The 22166-nt window shown below is 42.0% G+C and overlaps 1 protein-coding gene across 1 annotated transcript in view; it reads left to right on the top strand.

Moving 5' to 3' along the window:
* Positions 1-22166, top strand: part of GIPC2 (GIPC PDZ domain containing family member 2) — a 31514-nt gene that overhangs the window by 3522 nt on the left and 5826 nt on the right. The window contains exons 2-6 of the mRNA XM_085298236.1: positions 5-171; positions 8907-9092; positions 12435-12615; positions 15156-15265; positions 16423-16504. Of these exons, the coding sequence (XP_085154362.1) occupies positions 5-171; positions 8907-9092; positions 12435-12615; positions 15156-15265; positions 16423-16504 (726 nt within the window). The remainder of the gene's footprint in view (positions 1-4; positions 172-8906; positions 9093-12434; positions 12616-15155; positions 15266-16422; positions 16505-22166) is intronic.

Genomic DNA, 22166 nt, shown 5'->3' with positions numbered 1-22166 from the left:
GAAGCGGCGCCGCCGCCGCCGGCCGCGGCCCCGCCGGCAGCGCCGCCGGCGCGGCTGCACTTCCACGCGCAGCTGGCGCACGGCAGCGCCACGGGCCGCGTGGAGGGCTTCGCCAGCGCCCGCCAGCTCTATGCGCAGATCGCCGAGGCCTTCCGCATCCCCCCCGCGCAGGTAGGGCCCCGCCGCCGACACGCGTGGGTGGGCGGAGGGGGCGCCGCAGGGCGGGCGGCGTGGTCCTGCAGCCTGCCTGTCCCCGCGGTTCTGGGGGTTATTTCCCATTTGGGGAGGGGGGGGGAGCAAAAAACAAACAAAAAAACCCCCTACTATTGCTGTTGCCAAAGACTCTTAGAAAATGAAAGCAGCGTCACGTGCAAAAAAAMCCTGAATRTAAGTGCATTTAACTTTTATTTGACAAAATATTATTCATTTCAACTCAAATATCCCTAGCATCTCAGTTAACCTGGTGTTGACTGGGTTTTTAACACAACTCAGTACCTCTTGAATGCAGGGTCAAACTATGTATTTCATATTTCAGGGCAGGAATTATTGATTGCAGTGATTCTTTCTGTTTTAAAWATATTAGTGTATCCAAGAGGGTAAATATACAGATCAGAGGCGATGGGGTATAATGCTTTAAATCTGGCCTTAAAAAAAAAAATACAAATTGATGTGCTGTTGAACAGTTCRAACGTGTTCTGCTTTGCCAAATGACTACTCTTAAAAAGACCATTGCTAAGGAAGGCCTGTTAAAACTCTAATAGGATTTTTTTTTTTTTTAATATATATATACTCTGCTGCCTTTTTGATCTTTTTCAGCTGAGTTGAAGCATTTGTTTGGATTATGATTCTTTTGTGTTTGTAAATGCATTGTTTTCCCTTAGTTAAAAGGCCGTGGCCATATCAAGCTCTTCCTACATGGCTCTCTGAGCCTTAACCTCTGAGTGGCGATTTGAAACAAAGTGCTAACATTTCGTCGTGGCTGGTTATGTGTTTTTTACTTATTTTTGTATTTGTAACTGGTTCCTTTAAACTACTATAGACTTTGCTCTGAGAGACTATTGCGGTTAGACCTTGCAGCACTTCAAAGAGTGAATTATAAAAGCGGCAGTGGCAGCGAACACGGTTTAACCAGTCGCTGTTGCATTAAGCAATTAAGAATGGGCAGTACCTTTGCCAGCCCGTGTGCCGATGTCCCAGACCTTCTCAGCTGCTTTCTGACCTTTTTGCTTCTCTGYTTTCTTTCCATACGGAGCTTCAGTTCCCCTTTTGTTAGCTGCTCTGTTTCCAGTTATACCTTTTATTCTCAAGCCCCGCTAATTGCCAGATCGTTTTTCTGTTTTAGTTTCTTTTCCTTCGTTTCACTGTTGAACTCCCTTGTCGCTGGCCTCGCGGCTCCACTGACTTGAGAAAGAAGAGTGTCTGCTGGGAAACCCGGTGGTGGCTGAGCGTGCGCTTCCYGCTTCTCCCGCGCCATGGATAGCGTGCGGCCCCCGAAGGGGAGGGCAGGACGCTCACACGTGTCCCGGGCATCCATTCTCCTGTGATTTTATTTTTAAAAATTTGATTGAAAAAAAAAGGGGGGGGGAGGGGAATGGGGAGTTAGTGCTGGAAGTTTATTCTTTAAGGCCTAATGAATTTCTTGAGTGAAAGGTTCTAATTAAGTTGTATAAAATAAAAACAGTGACCAAAGTGATCTGGACCAGAGAGTCTTGCAACAGGATTTTTGACAAGAGAAGATGAACTAGGATTAAATCAGTGAATAGYAAGAAACAATTTGGGAAAGCATCTGAATATAAACAGTAAAATATTTCATATCTCGGAACAGTTTTGTGCTGAAGCTGCTTGGCATAAGGAAAGGSTATGTATGGTTTAACTCTGCATAAATAAGTTATGTTTCTTTGCTCAGGAAGAAACATGATATTGGCTATATGAGAAACTTGCACTTAAAGCTAGTGAAAATACTGGAAGATTGTAGATCTGGTTTAGCTCTGAGCATATTAGCAGGGCATTCGGTTACATTCTGTGATGGCCCTGCTTAGTGCACCTTTGCAGGTCATAGATAGGAAGAGGAAGTTTATATATCCTTTTTGTGTGTGTGTGTGTCATCACATAGGAAAAGAAAGCCCTTTTTAAGAATATTTGATTCACTGACACAGTTTAAGATGCTAAGGACTTTTGCAAGTGCTTTGCAAAGATGAGCAAGCAAAAATACTCCAAAGAATGGAAGTTCAGTACATGCCTATGACTGAAAAATATTATACTCAGAATAGTTTGTAAGTATAATTAATTTGTAAGTATAAATAATTCTAGTGCATGAATAGAGATGGACAAGTGGGTGAAAAAATGCAAAAGAGCAACATGCAGGATTCATGGACACCCAAGCCAAGGGACTTGGCAGTAAATGTAACGCAGTAGATGGTGTGATAGGGATCAAGACAAATATAGCAACTAAAAAAATGGAAAACCTGAGCGACTTCTTCATGGCCCAAAGCACTAAGATTTTGTTATACTGTATTTTAATGGAGGATGGACCAAATTCCTGACTGGGATGCCATGAAATGCATGGATTTGTTAACTGCAGAGCTTGCTGCAAATGAGAGAAGTGTTGACACTTTAAATGGTATTATTTATTAATTAAAGCTGCTTGGGCAAGCTGGCATAAAAAATAATGCCTGAAGGCAYACCTCAGCAAACTGCGAGACACTGAGGTGCTCAAATGCCGTTCAGCGGTGTTATCCGCCTAGGAAATTTTCTGTGACCTAGCTATTCTGAAGCCTGTGGGCAGTGTGAAACCCGAATGCCGCTGGAAAGGAGCATTATCGCAGAGATCTGCTCTGCAGTGACCAAGATGGAAACAGAAGGGGGGCGAGAGGGGGAGCTCAAGGCAGAGAGCACTTGGCAAACCGTGACAGAAGCRAGGACGCTCAACATGATACGGGAGTCGACTGCAGCGTAGGCAAGGATGTGAATTCTTGGATGCGTTCCTACTTAAGTGTTTCAGCAGCGCTCAGGATGAGTTATACTTGTAATCTGTCACTTCTTTTGACTCACCGGGTTACAGCACCCCCATTTCCTCTTTGTGTTATGTCCCGCAGGAGCTGCTGAGTTTAGCTTCTGCTGGAGATCCCTTTCTAGGATCCGTGGTTGACTGCCAAAAGTGATGAGGGAAACTGGTACAAAACACAGTGTTTGGATAGACACTGAGAATCAGTGCAGAGTGACGCACTTCAGTGCAGACCTGGCTCAGGAGCAGGGCAAAGTGGGGAAATGTCCCAGGGCAGAACAAGGCAGGTGTAGCTTTGAAGGGGATATTAAAYGTGGGAAGCTGGAGTTGAGGGCTTTAATGTACTTCTGCTGAGTTGGACTATTCTGATGTGAACTTCTGCACTCCCTGGCTCTAGCACGTGGTCTGGGAAGCTGCTGAGAATCCCGTCCTGAAATTCCTTTGCTTGTCTGGTGTTTGTCAGCTTGACCCGCGTGAGCTGCTGGCTGTAGGAAGGAGATGCTACCAAGTACCTGTGAAGGAGCCAGCCTGCACCAGCTTGGGTATTCCACTAGGTTTCCCACCCCAGTCACCATGGGAGCTCTTTGATGCTTTCGCACTGCTCAACTTTTCCTGTCTAGATTTTCTCCTCCTATTTTTCTAGGTGAATGCCAAACGTCTCAGTTATCCCCTTTGAATCTGACATTCAGCCTGTATTTCTGCGTGCCTCTCTTGTTTACCCAGCATTTCTTTCTTTCTTTTTTTTTTTTTTTTCCTGGTCCAAACAGAACGCCCCTTCCACAGGGAGGAGGAGGAGGAAACACTGCTTCTGGCAACATATCGCTAATTTGAGCCCTGTTTGAGGTGGGCCATTTTGTTCTTGGGCTTAACTTGGTTTCTTCAGTAAGATTTCTGAAATAGAGTGCTAAATAAAATAGATAATATTCCTTAACTAGCAACATAATCTATCCACAAATATGTTTGTTTTTCTACTGACACAATATTACAACTGTCTCCTCTATTCTCCCTGTAAAGGATGAAACAGGGAAGATAGCTGGAAAATGTACTTGCATATGGTTTTGGTCACTTAAGATCGCTATTCCACTATGATTCCAGGGGATGTTATGTTCCTTGTGAGGATGGAAATGCCAAGTGCAGCTCATATCATAAATGGAATAAATAAGCATTGGCCAAAGTACAATGTGGACTTATTCAAGTGTTTGCTGGTGGTATGCTTCAGTGGGAGCACACAGTAGAGATTTAAAGCATTGAAAGCAGCTAACCCAGCACTAGAAATGTGGATATTAAAGTTTGACGGTGGCAGAGTAATTTCTTGAACAGATGATAAGCAAATAATAAGTTACAAAGGCATAGCACATGGGCTTTTAGTTTGTGCAGTCATAACTTGTTCTCTTGATTATTTTGTTTGCTTTGTAAGGTGAAGCATGGTGGGGCTGGCAGGGCAAGCTGGGTGCTCGGTGGGTGTGCCTGCCGAGCCCGCGAAGGTTGGGCTTTCCTCCCTCATGGAAGGATTTCTGCTTCATAAGGAGTCCTAACGAGAAAGGCAGGAAAAGGGGAAACGTCTCAGTAGCAGAAAGGCAGCTTTCTCAGGGTCCTCTTCCAGTAACAGAGTTCAGCTGCTTCGCTTGTGACTGGGCTGCTGTGCCAAGAGCCTGGTGTCTCCTGCTCAACAAGGAGCAGGAGATGAAGCTGTGTCATGACCAACTCTCATAAAAGGGTTTGATTAAAAATGAGTTGATTTGAACTCTTATGAAACAGTGTCAGAGAAAAGGATCAGCTTGTGAAATCCTCATCTCTAGCTYGAAAGTGCTTGAGGTTTTAGCATATCTGCTTATCCATGGAAACATTTTTCATTATCTCATCTATAGATCAAACGCTTCAAACGAACAAGTTTAACACCCTCTCTGAACCCTTTCCTCACCACTGTTTGCTTGCTTTGAAAACTTAGGGCAACAGCAGTACTTTAAGTGGTACTTAAGTTTGATGCATTATTGTATGTGTGATACTCGCTGTGTTAATGGTCTGCTTCTCAAACAATTTTCAGCCATTTCTTCTGCGCTTGGGGTGAAAAAGAGAGCAGTAAATCAGCAAATGCTTGTTTTACAGTTCTGRGGATGTATTTGGGTTGTGTCGCTGATAGAGAGCTGTGAGCATGTTAGAGCTCCGAGGAGTTGGTTTCTCTTCTGGTTGCTGCCATTGGGCAAGCTCCCCTGTTCCTCCCATGGAGGAAAAAATGAGTAAGGAAAATGCTGGAAGGTAGCTGGAAACGTTGATGTGATGTCTTTGTATAATGCCAMCTAGATGTATAGGGAAATGTGTCAGCAGATGGTCCATCTCGCTCCATAGCAGGAGTCCTCTTCCCCACTTCTTAAATAGAGAAAGTGACTGTGATTTCTTTTGTAAAGTGGTTGGAAATCTATTGATCAAAAAGTACTTTTAATAGTTTCTGAATATGTCATCAATCAGTCAAGTTATTTTTGAGTTCTTAAGATGTAGGCTGAATTTGGAAGATGAGAATGATTAATACGTATGCCTAAATTCACGCAGTACCATATTGTATATCCTGTATATACTTTATATAACACATAGTGTAACCCTGTTTATCTTGGCTAATGTAGTCTCTTATCTCTGAAAATACTGATGCAGGGACTAATCCCTGTTAGTAATCTTAGATAAGAAATCTATTTTATGAGGCTGTGCATCAGCCCCGGTCTCCCCCAGCCAAGTGGAATTTCCTGCTGCTCTGCGTGCTGTGCAAGACAACGCTCACAGCGAAAGAGGCATCCTAGATGCCTGCTGACTGATGTAACAGCCGCGATTTCTAATACCTTGCTAAAGTGGGCATGAAGTGTCACAGCTCTGCTATGCTGAGTTGAAGATCAAATGTGTCTGAAGGGTGGGGAGAGAGAGACGACTTTACAATGAAATCTGCACTCTTTTTTATGTTTGTTTTGTTTCTTGGTAAGAAAATTACTTTTTAAAAATATTTTGAACCTTATTTTGAGTGAATGAAAAGGGTATACTATGGTAGCTGCGGTTGATTATTTTTTCATTTTTTTTCTTTTCTTTTCTTTTTTTTTTTTAAGTGTTTAAGCTGTTCTTAGGTACCAATATTAAGCTTATGCAAAAGTTTTGACAAAAATGTCGTTTTTGCTTTGGCAGTCCTCATTCCTGCAGAAACAAAGCTGAGCTGTAACTGATACATAGTGTAACTGTATATTGTCCTGGGTAGATGCATCTTTAGTATCTTACTCTTTGTGCATGTCTGCTCTGAGGAAGAAAACCAGTTGCTTGCTAAAGAGGATAAAGAGTGATTTCAGATTTATTTTTGCCCGGCTGATGCTCTCAGCCGTGGCGGCAGCGCAGAACTGACTCACAAAATCCTGCAGACTTGCAGGCTGCGGCGGGAATGCCATTCAGATGAAGGTCTAAAAAGAGAAACTGGATTGAGTTTCCAAATATCACATTTCTGCTCTGTTGCCAATTTTATCTTTTCAAAGGTGCGAAACTAGTCACTAGGTGATTGTCCGTGTGCCACAAGGTCAGATGAATGATACTGATGTCGTCTTAAAAAAGATAAAAACATACTGCTGCTTGCTCACTGTGAGAACAAAAAATTGAGCTACGGTTGTGAACTGGCTTATGTAGCTTGAGTTATGTAGCTTGAAAGCTAAAAATTTGTATATGAATTTATATACAATATATTAAAAAAAAAAAAAAGCCCTTTGTGTAAACTCTTTGAATTGAAACTTAGGTAAAAACTAATTGCTAATCCTCAGTTTTAATTAATATTTGTAAAGTAAAAATTAATTTTCTACTTAAAACCAACCGGGATTTCTCCAGATTGTGTTACTGTTGGAGCAGCGGTTAGCTGCAATTTTTGTGTGTCCTGAGAGAACGGCGCTGAAGTCTGTTCAGTGCGTGGCTGCAGCCCTCCTTGCTGAGGGTGTTAGGACGCAGTGGCGGTTTGCTGGGTGGTGAGATAAGCGATTAGCCTTTTCTGTAGGATTAAAAAAAAAAAAAAAAAAAAAAACACCACCAGGTTACTGTATCTTCATTTAAAAAATTTTTAAAAAAGAAAAAGGCAAACTGGTTTTATGGCACTTAAGTGCTGTCTATGGAATATATTAAGAGTAGTATTTTACTTGATCTGGACGCATCAAAATAGGTTTAGCGAGCGTTTAATTTCCCTCCATCACGGAGCGATGCTGGAAGGAGGAACGAAAACGCGTGCGGGGCGCTGGGGGTGGCTGGGGACCCGCGGGAGCTGCCGAAGGCGAGGGGTCTCCGCGGCGCCGGGCCCCTTCCTGCTCCGCCGTGGTGCCTCCAGGCGGACGACTGTGTCCTGCGGGTCCGGGGGTGGCTGCTTTCCTCCGCTCCTCTCAAGAAATAGTAGCGAGATCTCCACGTGTTTTTGGAAATGATAACTRGAAGTATTTTTGTTCCTCTTCAGAATGATTTCAAAAGTACTGCTTCAAAACAGTTCAAGTTGGAGACTGTCTCCTCTTCTCCCTCTGTTTTCCTGGGTTAATAAACCGCTTAATACAAGCTTTACCTGTGCTGTGCAGACTTTGGAATTAACTCACTTCTCTTGTTATCGGCTTACATATACTCATTTTTTAAATTCTCCCATTCAATGTGGTGGTTCGCACCTTTTCTTTTTCATCTTTTCCATTTTTCTTTTTTGCGCTCTGAAAAGCATCTTTCCCGCTGTACAACAGGGAAGGCGCCGGCTTCTGCTGTGACCCTGCTGCTGAGTTCGCTCCAGTGACTCATCCTCCACGATTTAAAGAAATCTAATTTAGGGCTCAAGTGGGCTGATACAGGATCAGAGGGGAAACTTTACGAGCGACCTAGTGTCGAGTGGGGTTTAGCACGTTCTTTAACGGTCAAGTAGCCTTTTTTGATAAACCGCGACCTATTTCAATATGCGAATCTTCATTCACTCTGAAAACGAACATGAATTTGCCTTTCCTTGAAAGGTCGAAATCCGATTAAGCAAAGATCATGCGACTGAAACAGCAAATATCCTCATGCTGCTAGGGCTGGTGCCTCTTGTTAACGCTCCCCTGTTCCTTTTTAAAAAAGAAAAAAAAGAAAAAAAAACCTTTCTATCTGGTAATGTGAAATAAAAACGAACGGCTGCTGCTTATATCAAAAAGATTTTGATTAAAAATATTAAAATGACTTGATTAAGGATACATTTACTCCAAATACGTCGCCAGGCGCGTCAGCGTTGCTCAGCACGCGGAGTCACCGCGGGGGTTTCAGTGCCGTCACGGGATTCRCTCGGTGGTTGCTGATGGACGTACGCAGCCGTCGTATGTGTTTTCGTTAGCGAGAGGCGTCGGTTTTGCCCGCGTTTTCCCGGTTCTCACGCCTCGTTCTGAAGACGCGGCGTTAGCGCGACGCGAGGCAGCGCCGCGACGGCCTGCTGCAGCCTCCCTCTGCTCGCCGCCGCTGCCGCCGCGTCTCCCCTCCCTCCCTCCAGCGCGACCGCGGCGCTCGGAAACCAACGCTGAAGGATGCCTAACACCGGTACGGCAACACCCAGGAAAGCCTTGGCCGGGGAAGGTCCCCCGGCGGTGGGKTGGCTGCCGGTGGCCGCTCCGAAAGGGGCGGTCGGAGGCGTCCGCGCCCGGCCTCCCCTGCCGGGCCCCGGGGGCCTGTCCGCGCTGACGCCTCTCCGCCTTCCTCCCCGCCAGCTCCTACCCGCCGGGTCCGAGCCGCCGGCGTTCCCTGCCGCGCGAGGGGCTGGAGCGTGCCGGCGGGAGAAGGGCGGCGGCGCGCTCGGGGACGCCGGAGCCACGCTCTGCTCTCGCCCGCCGGCAGCCCGCGGAGCTCACCGAGCCTCGGCCGGCGCCGGGCTCGGACGTAACGGGTTTGTTTCTCTCCCATACAGATCATGTTTTGCACTTTGAACACRCACAAAGTCGATATGGACAAGCTCTTAGGAGCACAAATTGGCCTCGAAGACTTCATATTTGCCCATGTAAAAGGACAACGGAAAGAAGTGGAAGCTCTTAAAAGTGAGGATGTGCTTGGGCTTACTATTACAGACAACGGAATTGGCTGTGCGTTTATAAAGGTATACTTAATTTTCAGTGAAATACCTTGTTCTGCAGAAGCTTCTATTACTGTAGCAGATTAATTATTTTTTGATGATCCTTTTATAAAATCTTTTATTATCCTGTGTGTGACAAGTTAAAATGCTTTTTTTTAGGTACAGCTATTTCTGTATTGCTAGTCACTGTTCGCTTATTCAGTGCTTCTGTAACGTGCATCAGCTCTACAGTGTGACCACGATGTTTTCCGATCCACCACGAGGGAGGAAGGTGTTTGATATTGCTCACATTCGTCTGCCCTCTCCTCCCTTTTATAGTGATTTTCTGACGTCGYTGATTAGTCGGCGCGCTCGGAGTCGGGTCCCAGGGCAGAAGCYTCCCTGCCCTATGGGGGTAGGCACAAGTACGGTGCGTTTTCATCTTTCCAGCGTTGTCCTACGTGACAGTCGATGTGACATCTTAAACACATAGGATGAAATAAGAGGTGCTAAGGAGGTGGGTTAGCACAGTTCACCACAAGTAACGAGCACTAACCTGTACTGTACRTTAAACATAATTCCCTCCTTTACCATCACCTGTGTGACGTCCAGGTACTCTGCTCTGAGACAAATAGAGGCTGGGGAAATGAGGCTAGGATAGATACTAGGAACCTTAACCAGATTTTCTAGCTTTGCAAGATGCCTTGCGCTGATCTTCTCCACTTACCAGCTCCTAGTGAGACGCTGGTAACGACCTTTGGTCCCTGCTGTCCCCGTTGCCGTCGTAAGCAGAGCTCTGCGTCTGCAGGGGTCGTGTGCTGCGCTCGTTGCGTAGCTAGCTTGGCTGTGAAACGGGACGTGGTCTAGAAATGGGTTTACTGGACTTTGCTGCGGGAAGAGGCCAAGCGTGGGCGCAGCGGAGGTTTCGGCAAGCAGTTAGGCAAAATCGTGGCCCGAGCTGCGTGTTTACGGGCGAGCGCTCGGAGGCCCTAGGGGTAGCTCACGCTGCCGCTCGCGTGGCGTTTTGCGAGGAGGCGCCGCCGGCCGCGCGGCGGCCGAAGTCCCCGTGCGCGGCCCTGCGCGGAGCCTCCTTGCGTGCCTGGTAGCCTGGGCGGGAGGAGCACCCTCGCCGCGGCAGCAAAGCAGGCTGCCGCTTCCAGTAAACTGCATAAACCTTTTCTTTCGCTTTGCTGTCTAAGCAGCAGGACGATGAGCATGTTGCAGTCTTGGTGGCAATGCAGTTCTGCATCAGTTTAAAGGAGTTTCTAGGAGCCTACTCTGTTGCTGCGTGTATTTAGCTAATGGATGTTTTTAAACAACATAGAAAATATGGATGTATAAAAGTAAAAGCTGAATCTTTTTTATATTTAGTTTTCTAGCTAAATCGCAAAGCAGAGACAGTTCCTAATTATAAAGAAAGGTTTGGTAGAATMATTTTTGTTTATGTATTTCCTTTCCTTAAAACTTTGTTGCTATGTTCCAGTATTAACTAATGAGCAATATTCAACCCAACTATCTGTGGGTTGTTGAAAGCTRTTATGGGCTGTAGTAATTTTATTGAGCTTTGGATAACACGACTGTACCTAGSCTTCGTACATAACCCAGGCAAATTTTACACCTGACATTGAATACTGTGGTTTCTTTTGCTACAGGTTCTGATGTTATTTTTGCATTTAGTAAAAGCAGGACCTGGTGTCATGCTACTATCACAAACCAGCTTTTKGGGTACATAGCCTGATGAAAAGCTGCATAATAGATTTAAAGTAGTCATGCAAAGAGTAACATCTGAACGTGAAGCATTCTGTAAATGTTTGAGACTGCTGTTACAGCATGGTACATGAGCAGGTACTGTAAAACGGAATAGCATAATTAACRGGAATTACAGATTGCACTGGAAATACAGTTGCTGGCTTCTAAATGGAGTGTAAAGCATTTGAAATAGAGGTGTATCAATTGCATCTTAATTACTGTAACAGCATAGCTTGGTTGTTAGTTTCCTTGCAGTGAGGATGATAACCACATCATATAAAACTTCATTTGAATACTATGCAAATAGCTAGTCCATATTACTTACAGTGTTGTTATTAGGATCCAAGAAAGAAAGAAGAGCTAAACGGGAATGAATCTACCGCTAGTGCTAACCATTAATGGTAGTGCGGTAGGCGCAGTTTTGAACCCTGGCGTYTGGTTTCTTGTGCGTGTCCCAAAGCCCTTCTTCTTTCACCATGAAGAKTCTCCTTTCTGGTTTTAATCGAGGTTAAACAAAAGTGCTTGAAAGAGTTAAGCTCAGCCTGAAGTTAAAAATTGCCTCAGTATCTGGCAGGACAGGGAGCACTATCACACTTCCCACCGACTCTCTCGGATGCAGGCACACGTGTGGGCTCAGCCACGCGCACGGGAACACGGAGCAGGTTTTGGAGATGGCTGTGCTGCTAGCCTGGGTGGTACAGKAGTAGGTGGCAGTATGTTTATCTCCCTTGTCTCGCTGTAAACTGACTCAAAGTTCATGTGAAGCAACCTCAGTCTTTATGTAAAACTACATAATTCAGGAAGGTTTTAGAAAGAAATTTGTATCTCTGCAAAATACGATAAGACGTTCTAGTATGTCGTAACTTTTCCATGATACAAGCACAAGATAAACAAACATGACAGCATCTAGCATCAAAAAGAAATTTTAAGTGTCCTTTTACTGACTTGATAAATCACAGAGATCTTTTAATGATTAGGATTTTTTTCACTTTCTAAATTTTACTGAAGCCAAAAATACTGACATTATTCTATTTTATGACCTTTAAACAATTTGTATTCTATGAGATTACTTTAGAAGCACTTCTTATGACTTATTATTATTTCAGAGGAAATAGTTTAATATGCACCTATGTGGCTCAATGAGGAAAAAGATAGAAATTTTTGCCACTAAACAAGTCCTAACTGAGAATAACCCTTTATAGTACATAACTTTTTAGTACATCACACTTATTTTTCTGTCCCTGGTCCATATTTGAGAAGAAAAAGGCTCTGTTCCTACTCTTGCCAAGCTATTAAATCTAAAAATCAAGACTCAGATAAGCATTCTCATTACTGACACATTTTGGGTTGAATTTGTAAGCGCAAAAATACTGGGTTATTCAAAAGCCTTAATTTCCAAATTTATATTCTTTCTTTTAACTGATGATTTTATATTCAATGTATATTCAAATTGTTTAAAAATAATGCTTTATAAAACATGTCTTATGAAAATGCTATACACAAAATTGCTGCTGCGGTGAGCGCAATGTTATTGACATCTTTAATTGATCACATTCTTGAAACTTTGTTGTATTACCTGCTTATCTTTTAAAGAAACATTTCTAATTTTGCTTTTTTTTTTTTCCCCCCAAACAATAGCGAATTAAAGAAGGCAGCCTAATGGACCAAATCAAAATGGTCTGCGTGGGTGATCACATAGAGTCTATAAATGGAAAAAATGTGTCAGATTATCGGCATTACGAAGTTGCCAAAATGCTAAAAGACCTGGAGAAAGGTCAGATGTTTAAGCTGGAGTTGATAGAACCCATGAAAGCATTTGGTGAGTGACTTGGATACTCTCTGCCTTATTCACCGGACGTTGAATTACTGACATTGCAYTGCACTGTAAGCTTGTTTTCAGATTGCAGGCAGGTGCCCACCCAGGCTAATATAATTGCTAGAAAGTTATATTTTTGTTTTTCTTTGAAGCTGGAAATTTATGAATGGATTTTTTTCCCCTTTGCTTTCTGTCTGCTGGCCGCAGTGCCTGGTGTCGGGAAGCTGTTCCTCTGATTTGGGTGGCTGGTCGCTGTGTGGTGGGCCACCACAGCCACTCGGTCTTGACTCCTTTGCCATCCCATGATTATGCAAGACAAGTATAAGAACTGTTTTACAGACGCAGGTTTATAGCAGGGATTGCTTGACTGATGTCCTGACCCTCGAACCTCCTCCTCTCTTTTCCACTGCATCTCTGACAAGCAATCCCTGATCCTCCACATGCCACTTCTGAGCCCTCTGCTGAGGACTGAGCACCCTAAGGCAAAGGGATGCTGCAGGAAGCAGAATCGGTGATTCCCCAGAGCACCCCCTTTGCTGCGTGCCTGCCTGCCCTTCCAGCTTCTTTGTGAATCTCTAATCATGCATCAAGTACACTCAGGATCAGAGAAAAGCAGTATGGCAAAGCTCTAGCTCTACTGCCTGTACGTTAGGAGGAAGTGGTACTTTATATAGGATAAATGTACACCAATTGCTAATCCTTTTGTACATTAACTTAATTGGGTCTGGTAAAATTAAAAAATAATACTAGACTAGCTTAGAAAGTCAAAATAGAGATTACATTTTAATTTTTATTCTCTTGATTTTGAATCTTTTTCCATGACCCATTCATATTCATGTTTTTCTGTAATAAGAATAGTTCAATAAACCATTAAATTATAAGCATATGTGTACAAACCTGCATTGACACAAAGTTCAAAATCACCGTCTACACCATAGCAGCAAAAGTTTGAAAAGTTAATTTTTCAAGTTCTTGTTATCTGTTACCAGTCTGACTGCTGTCATACACCAGTCTTGACACTTGGTGTCAGAATAACAGCAGAAATTGAAAATGAGAGGAATTGAAGATTTTTTTTTTTCTTTTGGTGCTACTACAAAGGCTGAGGCTCAGCTACTCAATGCAATATCCAAGCACAGAATTAAAGGCTTGTGTGAGTAAGATTGGTCCTTAACAGTCATAAGCTAGGCTTCCGTGGATTAGTGGAGAATTAATAGAAATAAAGCAAAGGCAGCATAGAACAAACTCTAAAGTATGTGAATGTGAAAAAATACCTTCTGYGATGACCAGAGAACATTGATCCAAAGTATTGCAAATCTACAACAAAACGTATGTCAAATCATGAGTTTTAATATACTAATGGTGATAAAATGAAAAAAGATGCATGTTGCATGAGGAATGGCATYTTAGAACAAGTCTGAAGGGAATGGTGAAAACTTTAAGGATAAATGTAACTGTCCTTGAAACTATAAAAAGGATTAGAGAGAAGTGTTGGCTCTATGTCTACAGACTATGCAGTATCTCTTTGTTAAAATAAAAATAGTTAAAATTCAGGTTTTTAAGCCTTGCTCAGAAGAATAATCTGGATTTTGACTACTCATGTCAGAATGATGAGTTGGACAAAGCTGGGCATAATGAATAGAGAATCTTAAACCCTTACTTTCAAAGATAGTTTCAAAGATATATTACTGATACTTCCCGTATCAGTAATAAATTAAAGCCATGTCATCTAATAGCAAGTTAAGGAATAAGAACTTGCCAGTCTTGAATGTAAAATCCTCTCCTGGAACAGCAAAGCTGAAACAAGCCAAATCTTCAATGATTTCAGGCTCCTTTTACTAACTGGAGTGTAGCTCAAGCTTACCCAAGGTTAAACCAGAAAAGCCAAATTCAGCTAAAGAAAACACTGGGTAGAGCCAGATATTCTCATTAGATACTTGCCAGGTGTGAAGTCCTGYCCGTGGTGAAACTTACAGAAGAAAGTCCAGCAAATCTACTTATGAACATAGAAGCTACATGTCTGAAAATAATCAAGTTCTTTAGCATGAAAGAAATGGGCATGTTCAGCTCAGTCTGGCACGCGACCTGTTCAGCAGTAGTCTTGGCATCATAGCCTGTATGAAGGGTGGAAATGTTGCGATGCTCAGCCCACTACAAAGTCTGTCTGCAAAGACCAAGGTAAATCAGCATGTAGTGGATGACTTCAGCCATTACCTAATATTAAGTAATAAATAATTATACCTTTTCTGTAGAATAGATACAATTATGCGAAGTACACATGTGAAGTTGAGTGCGATATACTTGCATAGACACATTAGTCAGTTGAAGCCCTATGTTTAGTGCAGTCAAGTGGTTTTCAAAATTTGAAGAAATTATCAGCAGAGCTATACTTGAAATAYAGCGAATAATAATTTTTAGATACTTCTAGATCATAATTAGAATAAAAAGTGAAGATAATGTAGTAATTGGCYAAATGAGATGCATTGTATTTTGACTAATACTTAGTTTTATTTGGCATTCTTGTTTTTGTTTTGTTTTGTCTTCAGAAATGTTGGAACCRAGGTCACAAGGTGGATCTCTGCCAGAGGCTAAAATCTCCAGAGGCAGAGAAACTCTTCGACTGAGAACAAAAGGCCCTGCCACTGTGGAGGAAATGGTATGATTATCTTTGGGCCCTGGAATAGTTAAATCTTCCATCGCCTGTTTTACTCCTCCCCAAGATTTGTAAGATAAAATAGGAAGGAAAAATCTGTATGTTACAAAGCCTGCTTTGAGGTGTTTGAGGAGTGCTTTTTGCAGGGCAAAATGTTTATTTAAAGTTCAAGACCTTGGTTTATACCTAGACAAATGAAGGCTTGAAGAACTAGGATGTGATTCTGGGTGAGGACCAAAGACTAGCGGTTTCTTTAGGGGAAACATCTGGTGACTTATGTATGCTTTTGTATTAAGTGCTATGTAACTGAATCAAAGAATTGTTTAGGTTGGAAGGGACCTTTACCTAGTTCAACCTCCCGCCTAAAATAGGCCTAACTTAAAGCTAGGTTAATTTGCCCAGGGCTTGTCCTGTTGAACCCCTGAGATCAACCAAGGTGAAGAGGAGTTTTGGCAGGCAGCCTCTGTGTGTGTGAACAAGGTATTTGTTTACAGTGAAGTKTTTTCCCTTTGGTGGATATGTGTGTCACCAGATTGTGGCTCAGCAGGAGAATGACTGGCCATCTTGGTGTCCATCCAGCTAGTTGGTGCAATACTAGCACAATAAGGGTAAATGTGGAGGAATCTAGAATCAGAGAGCCTATATTTAAATATTAGGGATTACATTGATGTGGTTAAACTGGATTAGACCAAGGAGCGTTGAAAAGGCGCAGAGGTGGAGGCAAAGGACAAATGAAGAGTTGCTTCTGTTTCTGATACTGCAAAGTATCCAGGGTTAGAGTAAAGATTAAGAAAGGCTAATGACTTACATTGACACAAATGTGTGTAAAACCAGGATTAAGGTTTGGAAGAAGAATGCTRTTTATCCTGGGTTCCCATAAAGCTGGTGAGGATTTGATGAAGATCTGTATTTTCAGCAGAAGAAAGACTCATGTTTAGTTTGGTAAAAGTGAAAGTTATGTGGCTATATTTGACCTTAGTAGGAAGGCTAGGGTTTTTGAGAAGAGTGGAAAAGTAAAATATATGTTTTACTTCTGGGTTTTTTAAATTTAGGTGGGTAAAATCAGTGGTGCAATCAGTGGCAGTTACTGGTTATTTTGAAATCAGCAAAKATAGATATAATCATGCTTTTACTGTGTTTCTCCCTTTATTTCAACAAAGCCATCAGAAGCTGAAGAAAAAGCAATAAAAAAGGTGGATGAACTTCTTGAAACGTATATGGGGATAAGAGACATTGAGTTAGGTGAGTATTTAAAACATGCATTACTACATGATTAAATTACTTCTCATTTTGTGCAATGTAAAGCTACTGTAAGCATTTTAATCTCTGAATGTTGAAGCAAAATTTGTCTAATATGAATTCTCAAAGACTCCTGTTTTTCTCCCAAAGTATTGTTTTGATAAAAGAATCTTTCACTACAAACCTTGTAATTTAATTTGTCCTTTATTCTTCCCATATATTATCTTTATGCTATTGCATAAAGTATTGGTTGTTTGCAATTAATTTACTGCTATCTCTGTTCTCCTTCTGACAGTTATTTTGTGGTGGAATTTGTATGCATAATTGTTAAGGACATTAAGGACAATAAGACATTGTTAAGGACAAGTGATTTGATCACTAAAGTTTGAATTTGAGATCTTCAGCAGRGAAAGGGTAAATATTTAGCAGTGAAGCTGACAAAATAATAGCACAAGTTTATCAAAAGCCTGTGGTGTGAGGAAACATAGGAAACTTTCCAGAATATTTGCTAGCCATTACAATCGACTGTTTAGAATGAAAAAACTATTTAACCTTAATATCCAAAGTTCCTTAAAATGCATATTTAATTGCTCCAAAGATGTCCTTGCAGCTGTTGTCTCTGTGTTAGTCTCATAACAATTAAATAGGAATTTCTCTTTGTAATGGAAGAAACCACTAATATTTTACAGTCTAGCTGAATTACAAGCCCCTCTATAGGGAGCTGTGGCTGRGTGTACTCCTCAGATAGTGTTACGGAACTGGTATTGCCTTGGAACCRCTCCCTTGATACAAAGGGAAAGGTATTTATTATTACAGTAATATCTAAAAGCCAGTCAAGAATTAGGGAGGGATAAGCTAAATGAAAAAAGATACTGAAAAGAAAGCCTGTCTGAGAGAGAARGGGGGCCAGAGCAGGAGGCATTGAGAGGACTGGTCTGGCATGAAACCTAGGGCAATGTGGGAGAGTTGGGCAGCACAGAGGAACAAGAACARTAGGAGATCATCTGAATGGCCAAAAGTCCTTGTTGGCTCTCCTACTGGCAAGAATCTAGCTGGCACTTGTACAGTTTTTTTTTCCTATGAGGAAAATAGTAGGTAAAGTACTATTTGTTCCCCAGCCGAAGACAGAGATGGGCTCCTTGACATGGAACAAAGARTAGCGCTGGCCAAAACTTCTCTTTTTCAGGAAATGTCTAAATTTTCCAGTTCCCCYCAAAATTAAAATTCTCAAAAGCTGTTTCAGCAATGCTAATATGCGATGCCTCTGGCATGCAGTACACTCCCTGGAGCCCTGCGCGGTGCTGGCTCTCTGTTTGGGTTGGGGGGATCTCATGTTCTGTGGCTCCCCTGCAGCCTCCGCTGATCAGTCCATCGTGGGCTCAGGTGTCAAAGCTCCGGGGGCTTAAGCTGTCTGCCCCATGTGGAGCGGTTTTTGTCATGCAGCTTAGGGCTCCTATCCTCAGTGGTTCCCACTCTCTGATCTCCAGTCTCCTGGCCTTACTGGCAGTATTTTGAAGGTCTAATAAGTAGCTCCAGGGATTTTGTTTTCAGTATCTGTAGCCCAAGGCCTTGAGATCCTAGGCTACAGCATGGTTTCTTGGGGTGCCTAAATGTTGTGCTCTGCTCTGGGATAGGGAAAAGAATTCCTGTGGGAGCTGGTGTTCCCTGTGTTTTCAGCTCTTGGTACCATGATGGGACAGCTCCTGTACAGTAGACTGAGGAGTTCAGCTCTCAGCATGTACAGCTGAGCTATCACAAAGCACCTAGTGGAGGAGTTTTTCCATGAATTCAGTAATTCCTTGCATCTTTTAGGGTGTAGGCTTGAAAATTTCAAAGAATGCTTTGCAAGACTGCTCAAAGAATGGAGAGGAGTCCCTGAAGCCAAGCTCTTCCTCACAACTGGGTTTTTATTTTGCTCTTTATCTCTTCCTTCTGCTTCTCTCAAAAAGGCAGTGAAACAAATAGAAATCACCAAAATCAAAGACTCCAGATTTCATGTAGCTTTCRTTTGCACTTTTTGAAGCCATTTCCTAAAGTTCAAATCCTAGAATCAAGGGCTACAGGTGATGGCGAAAAAAAAAAAAGTTTTATCATTTTTAAACAGTTAAACAGCTCTAGTACTCTTTAGGAATGGAAAGCTAATTACCTGTCACAAATCTGTTCAATTAACATATGTCAGGATTTTTATAACTAGATGTGATCAGTCACCCATGAAAATGAAATATGAGGAAAGGATTCATTCAGAGAGTGCCAATCAGCATTCAGCTAGAAATTTCACTCATTACTCAAGCCAGATTAGTTGAAAATGCAAGTCATCACAATGCGACAGCCGACAAGTGATTAAGATCTCAATCATTGCTCACTCCCATGCAGTTCTGTTTGTCAGAAAGCGTTGTATGTCAGTTAATATTACTCTTTTATCTCCATTAAAATGACACTTCCATGGTGTGATTGAATTTTGAAAGTGCCCCAATTTTGAGCCAGAATTTAAAAAAGAAAAGAAAGAAAAATAATGTAAAATTACAGACAGAATTAAAGATGAGATAAAGCCCTTAATTTTTGCATAGTTAAGTATCTTGACAGTTTCAAGAATGGCTGACTATCTCTACCACAAATACCTAAGCTGGAGTAAAATGCTTGGAAATGATTTAATGGGAATGCATCCAATTACGGGTTTTCTGGCACAGCTTGTTATTTTCTGCAATTCAGGGATCTAAACATTGTGGAGATTTACATACCTGCCTSTTAAATGCTCTCTTACCTTTTCACCTCTGTATTCCATTTTACTGAAAAATGACCTGGAAATGTCTTGCTTAGCCATTTTATGAATACACCAGAAATTGGGCCAGTTCAGCCTTCTTTAAAACATTAGTTGGTTACTGAGAGCTTCAGCCAATTAATTTAAAACTTGTCAGTGCTTCCTGGTAAAGGAATAGGAACAGTCCAGCAATATGGAAATCCAGCTGCTTGGGAAGCAGTGGTAGTGAAGACTTTTAGTGGCATTTCTTTTTTCAGTCCTTGGTGCTTGAATCAGGATAGACTCTGCTTGATACCAAAGACCCTGGGAGGGGAGGGAGCCTGGATCTATGAGATTCAACCCCAGAATGCTACTGATGGAAAAATGGTGGCAGGGAAGGCTTCCTGTCCAAAGTTTGATCTCTTTTTCTGTTTTCTTTAATCGTTTTTTGGCCAGTTTTTATCCACTTTTTTTTCAATTATTATGGTTTTGGATGATTGTTTCCTTTTTGCACTCCTTTAGTATTGTCAGATATTCATCTTTGCATATTCATTTCTGTTTAAAAGATTTTCAGGTCAACTTCTCCGCTCTTCCCCCCCCAAACTTTTCTCTTGGCCCTTCAGTCTATCCCCAAAATATTAGATACTTTTTTTTCCAAMTACATTGACTTAATTGTTGTTCTCCCTGAATCTATTGTTTTCTGCTCCTACCACCAAACTTCCTTCTCCAAAGGACTATTTTTGCTTCTTCCCTGCTCAGATTTCTTACGGTTTCTCTGCCATAATGTCAGAGAATATTTATACTGCTGACTGTTTGTATACCCTGAGAGACTACTGGGAGCTTTGTGCAAGTAGCAAGTCTGATTAAACAAGGAACTTTCTCCGCTCCAAGAAGGACTGGTACTTAATAAACAGAAAGGAGAAGGCAGGATATTTCCAATGGTTCCTTGAATGCCCTGTCCTGACAGTGTTCAACAGGAAGCCAAACCCAAGTAATGTTAAACACTGAAAACTGCAATGATACACTACATTTTCTGATGTGTCATAAGGAGGCTGAGTGTGAATTTGAACTTTTTAAAAGTATAATGCCAAAATAATAATACTAGTTACCTTTGATACAGGTAGGGCTTGTGGTAATATTACAGGTAAATAAATATTGATGTTTCTGTAAAGATTTCTGGGTTTAAGAGTTACAGGAGAGGATATAGCAGAGAGAGGTAGAAAMGACCTATAAGGTGTAATCAGTAGAAACAGCAGGCAGATCATAGATYTCAGAGCACATGCTAAATGTGTCTRTCCAAAGTGAAAATAAAGATTTCTTGAAAGAATCTTCAAAGTTATTTCCATGGGAATGTGTTTAAAAAGCAACATACTGCTTTGTTCACGTTCTGGGAAGCTCAGAATTGAGCTTCCCAGTTAAAGTTGAGAAGACTGAAGTCCTTCTACTCTCCTGCCTCCTTTGAGTTTGCTAATCTTTTTTATATGTAAAAACTTATCATATGTAAAAAAAAAAATTGTGAAATATGAGCCTTACCTGAAATGAAATTTAGAAGTATATATATTTGTATAGAGATGGGGCTATCTGGTGTGCGTGCAAAACTTGGAATGACTGTTCTCTTTGTTAGAATAAAATTCCTGTAATGACTTACGGTGTAGCTGTTACAAGAAGCCGTTGGGAAAAGGGAGGGGAGAGAAGGAAACTTGGCATGGAGCTGTCACCCTCYGAGAACCAAAGTTTTCTTCAAGTTGGCAAGTATCAACTAAATGCTTTGGCAATCACTGATTTTTTGATTTGCCTGAGGAATTATACATTGCAAAATTTCTATGTAAACATGCATGCTGTGCACAGAATTTTCCAGCTGTGCTACGAAGAGGAAGACATGCCGTGAGCGCACATGTGCCTGTGTTAATCGCCAGTGAAGTAAGGATGTGTATACTGCGTGGCAGAGGAGACTTATTTAGTGCTTCTGTATGCCTGAAACCAGTGAAGCAGGGTTCAGCTTTCTGCATACCTATGCATTAGTGGCACGCACAGCTTGCATGTGAAAATCGGGAAGGATCGCGTGCGTCTTGCACGACCACTTGCTGTATGGTAATAGAGCCCTACTGACACTAGAGGTCAGCACTCAGCTGCTGAAAAAGCGCACACCAGCAGCGAGGCGCCAGCGCTCTTCCCTGGAGCGTATTTCCCGACACAAAGTGAACCCGAGAAGGGGAGCGTGTATTCGTAAATGTAGCACATTAAGTGTGCTCTGGCAGTGCTGATTACAGGGGCTTGTTGCAGTTGAGAAAACGCTTATTTCAGGCTGCTACTTTCAAATGACAGTGACATCTGATTCCTGGATGGCTGGGTCGCAATTTGTCTTGATTGCTTGAGYTTAGTGGATTTTGTTTTCCAATTTGATAAACCTCTGAAAAAATATTTTTAAKGTGCTATTTCATAATTTTGGAAGCTCAGCGCAACAGAAAGTTGTGTTTAAAGTCACACTTTTGAGTTAATGACAGCCTTAAAGCTTATTGCTGTGTAATCCTCAAATTTAAGCTAGGGCAATTGGACAATAGCATAAGTATGTGTGTTACTGTCTTACTGCTGCCCTCTTGGATGACTGTTTGACGGCTCTTTCCATATATCCTGGTCAGCTTCTCTTTGTACTGGCTAAGTGTCTTTGCCCCACTCTTCCTGTTGGAATGTTCCTCTAGATTCTAACCTACTTCTGGCTACTGAAGTACTGCTACTTCTTTTAACATCTTGAGCAAATATATCCATAGCTGTTTGTATCCTAGTTGTCTTTCACCTTGCATGGATTTTTTCTCTCTGTCCTCTCCCAAAGTCTATACAGAGCAACTTCAAGGGGAAATCCTGCTTAACCAACCTAACAGCCTTCTCTGATGGAGTGACTGACTGGGTAGATGAGGGGAGAGCAGTGGA

This window comes from Rhea americana, unplaced genomic scaffold (genome assembly GCF_003343005.1).
Source record: "Rhea americana isolate MKP2758 unplaced genomic scaffold, rheAme1 scaffold_136, whole genome shotgun sequence".
Classification (NCBI taxonomy): Eukaryota; Metazoa; Chordata; class Aves; order Rheiformes; family Rheidae; genus Rhea; species Rhea americana.
Note: the sequence above shows the minus strand (reverse complement) of the source record. Positions and strands in the feature narration are given on the sequence as shown.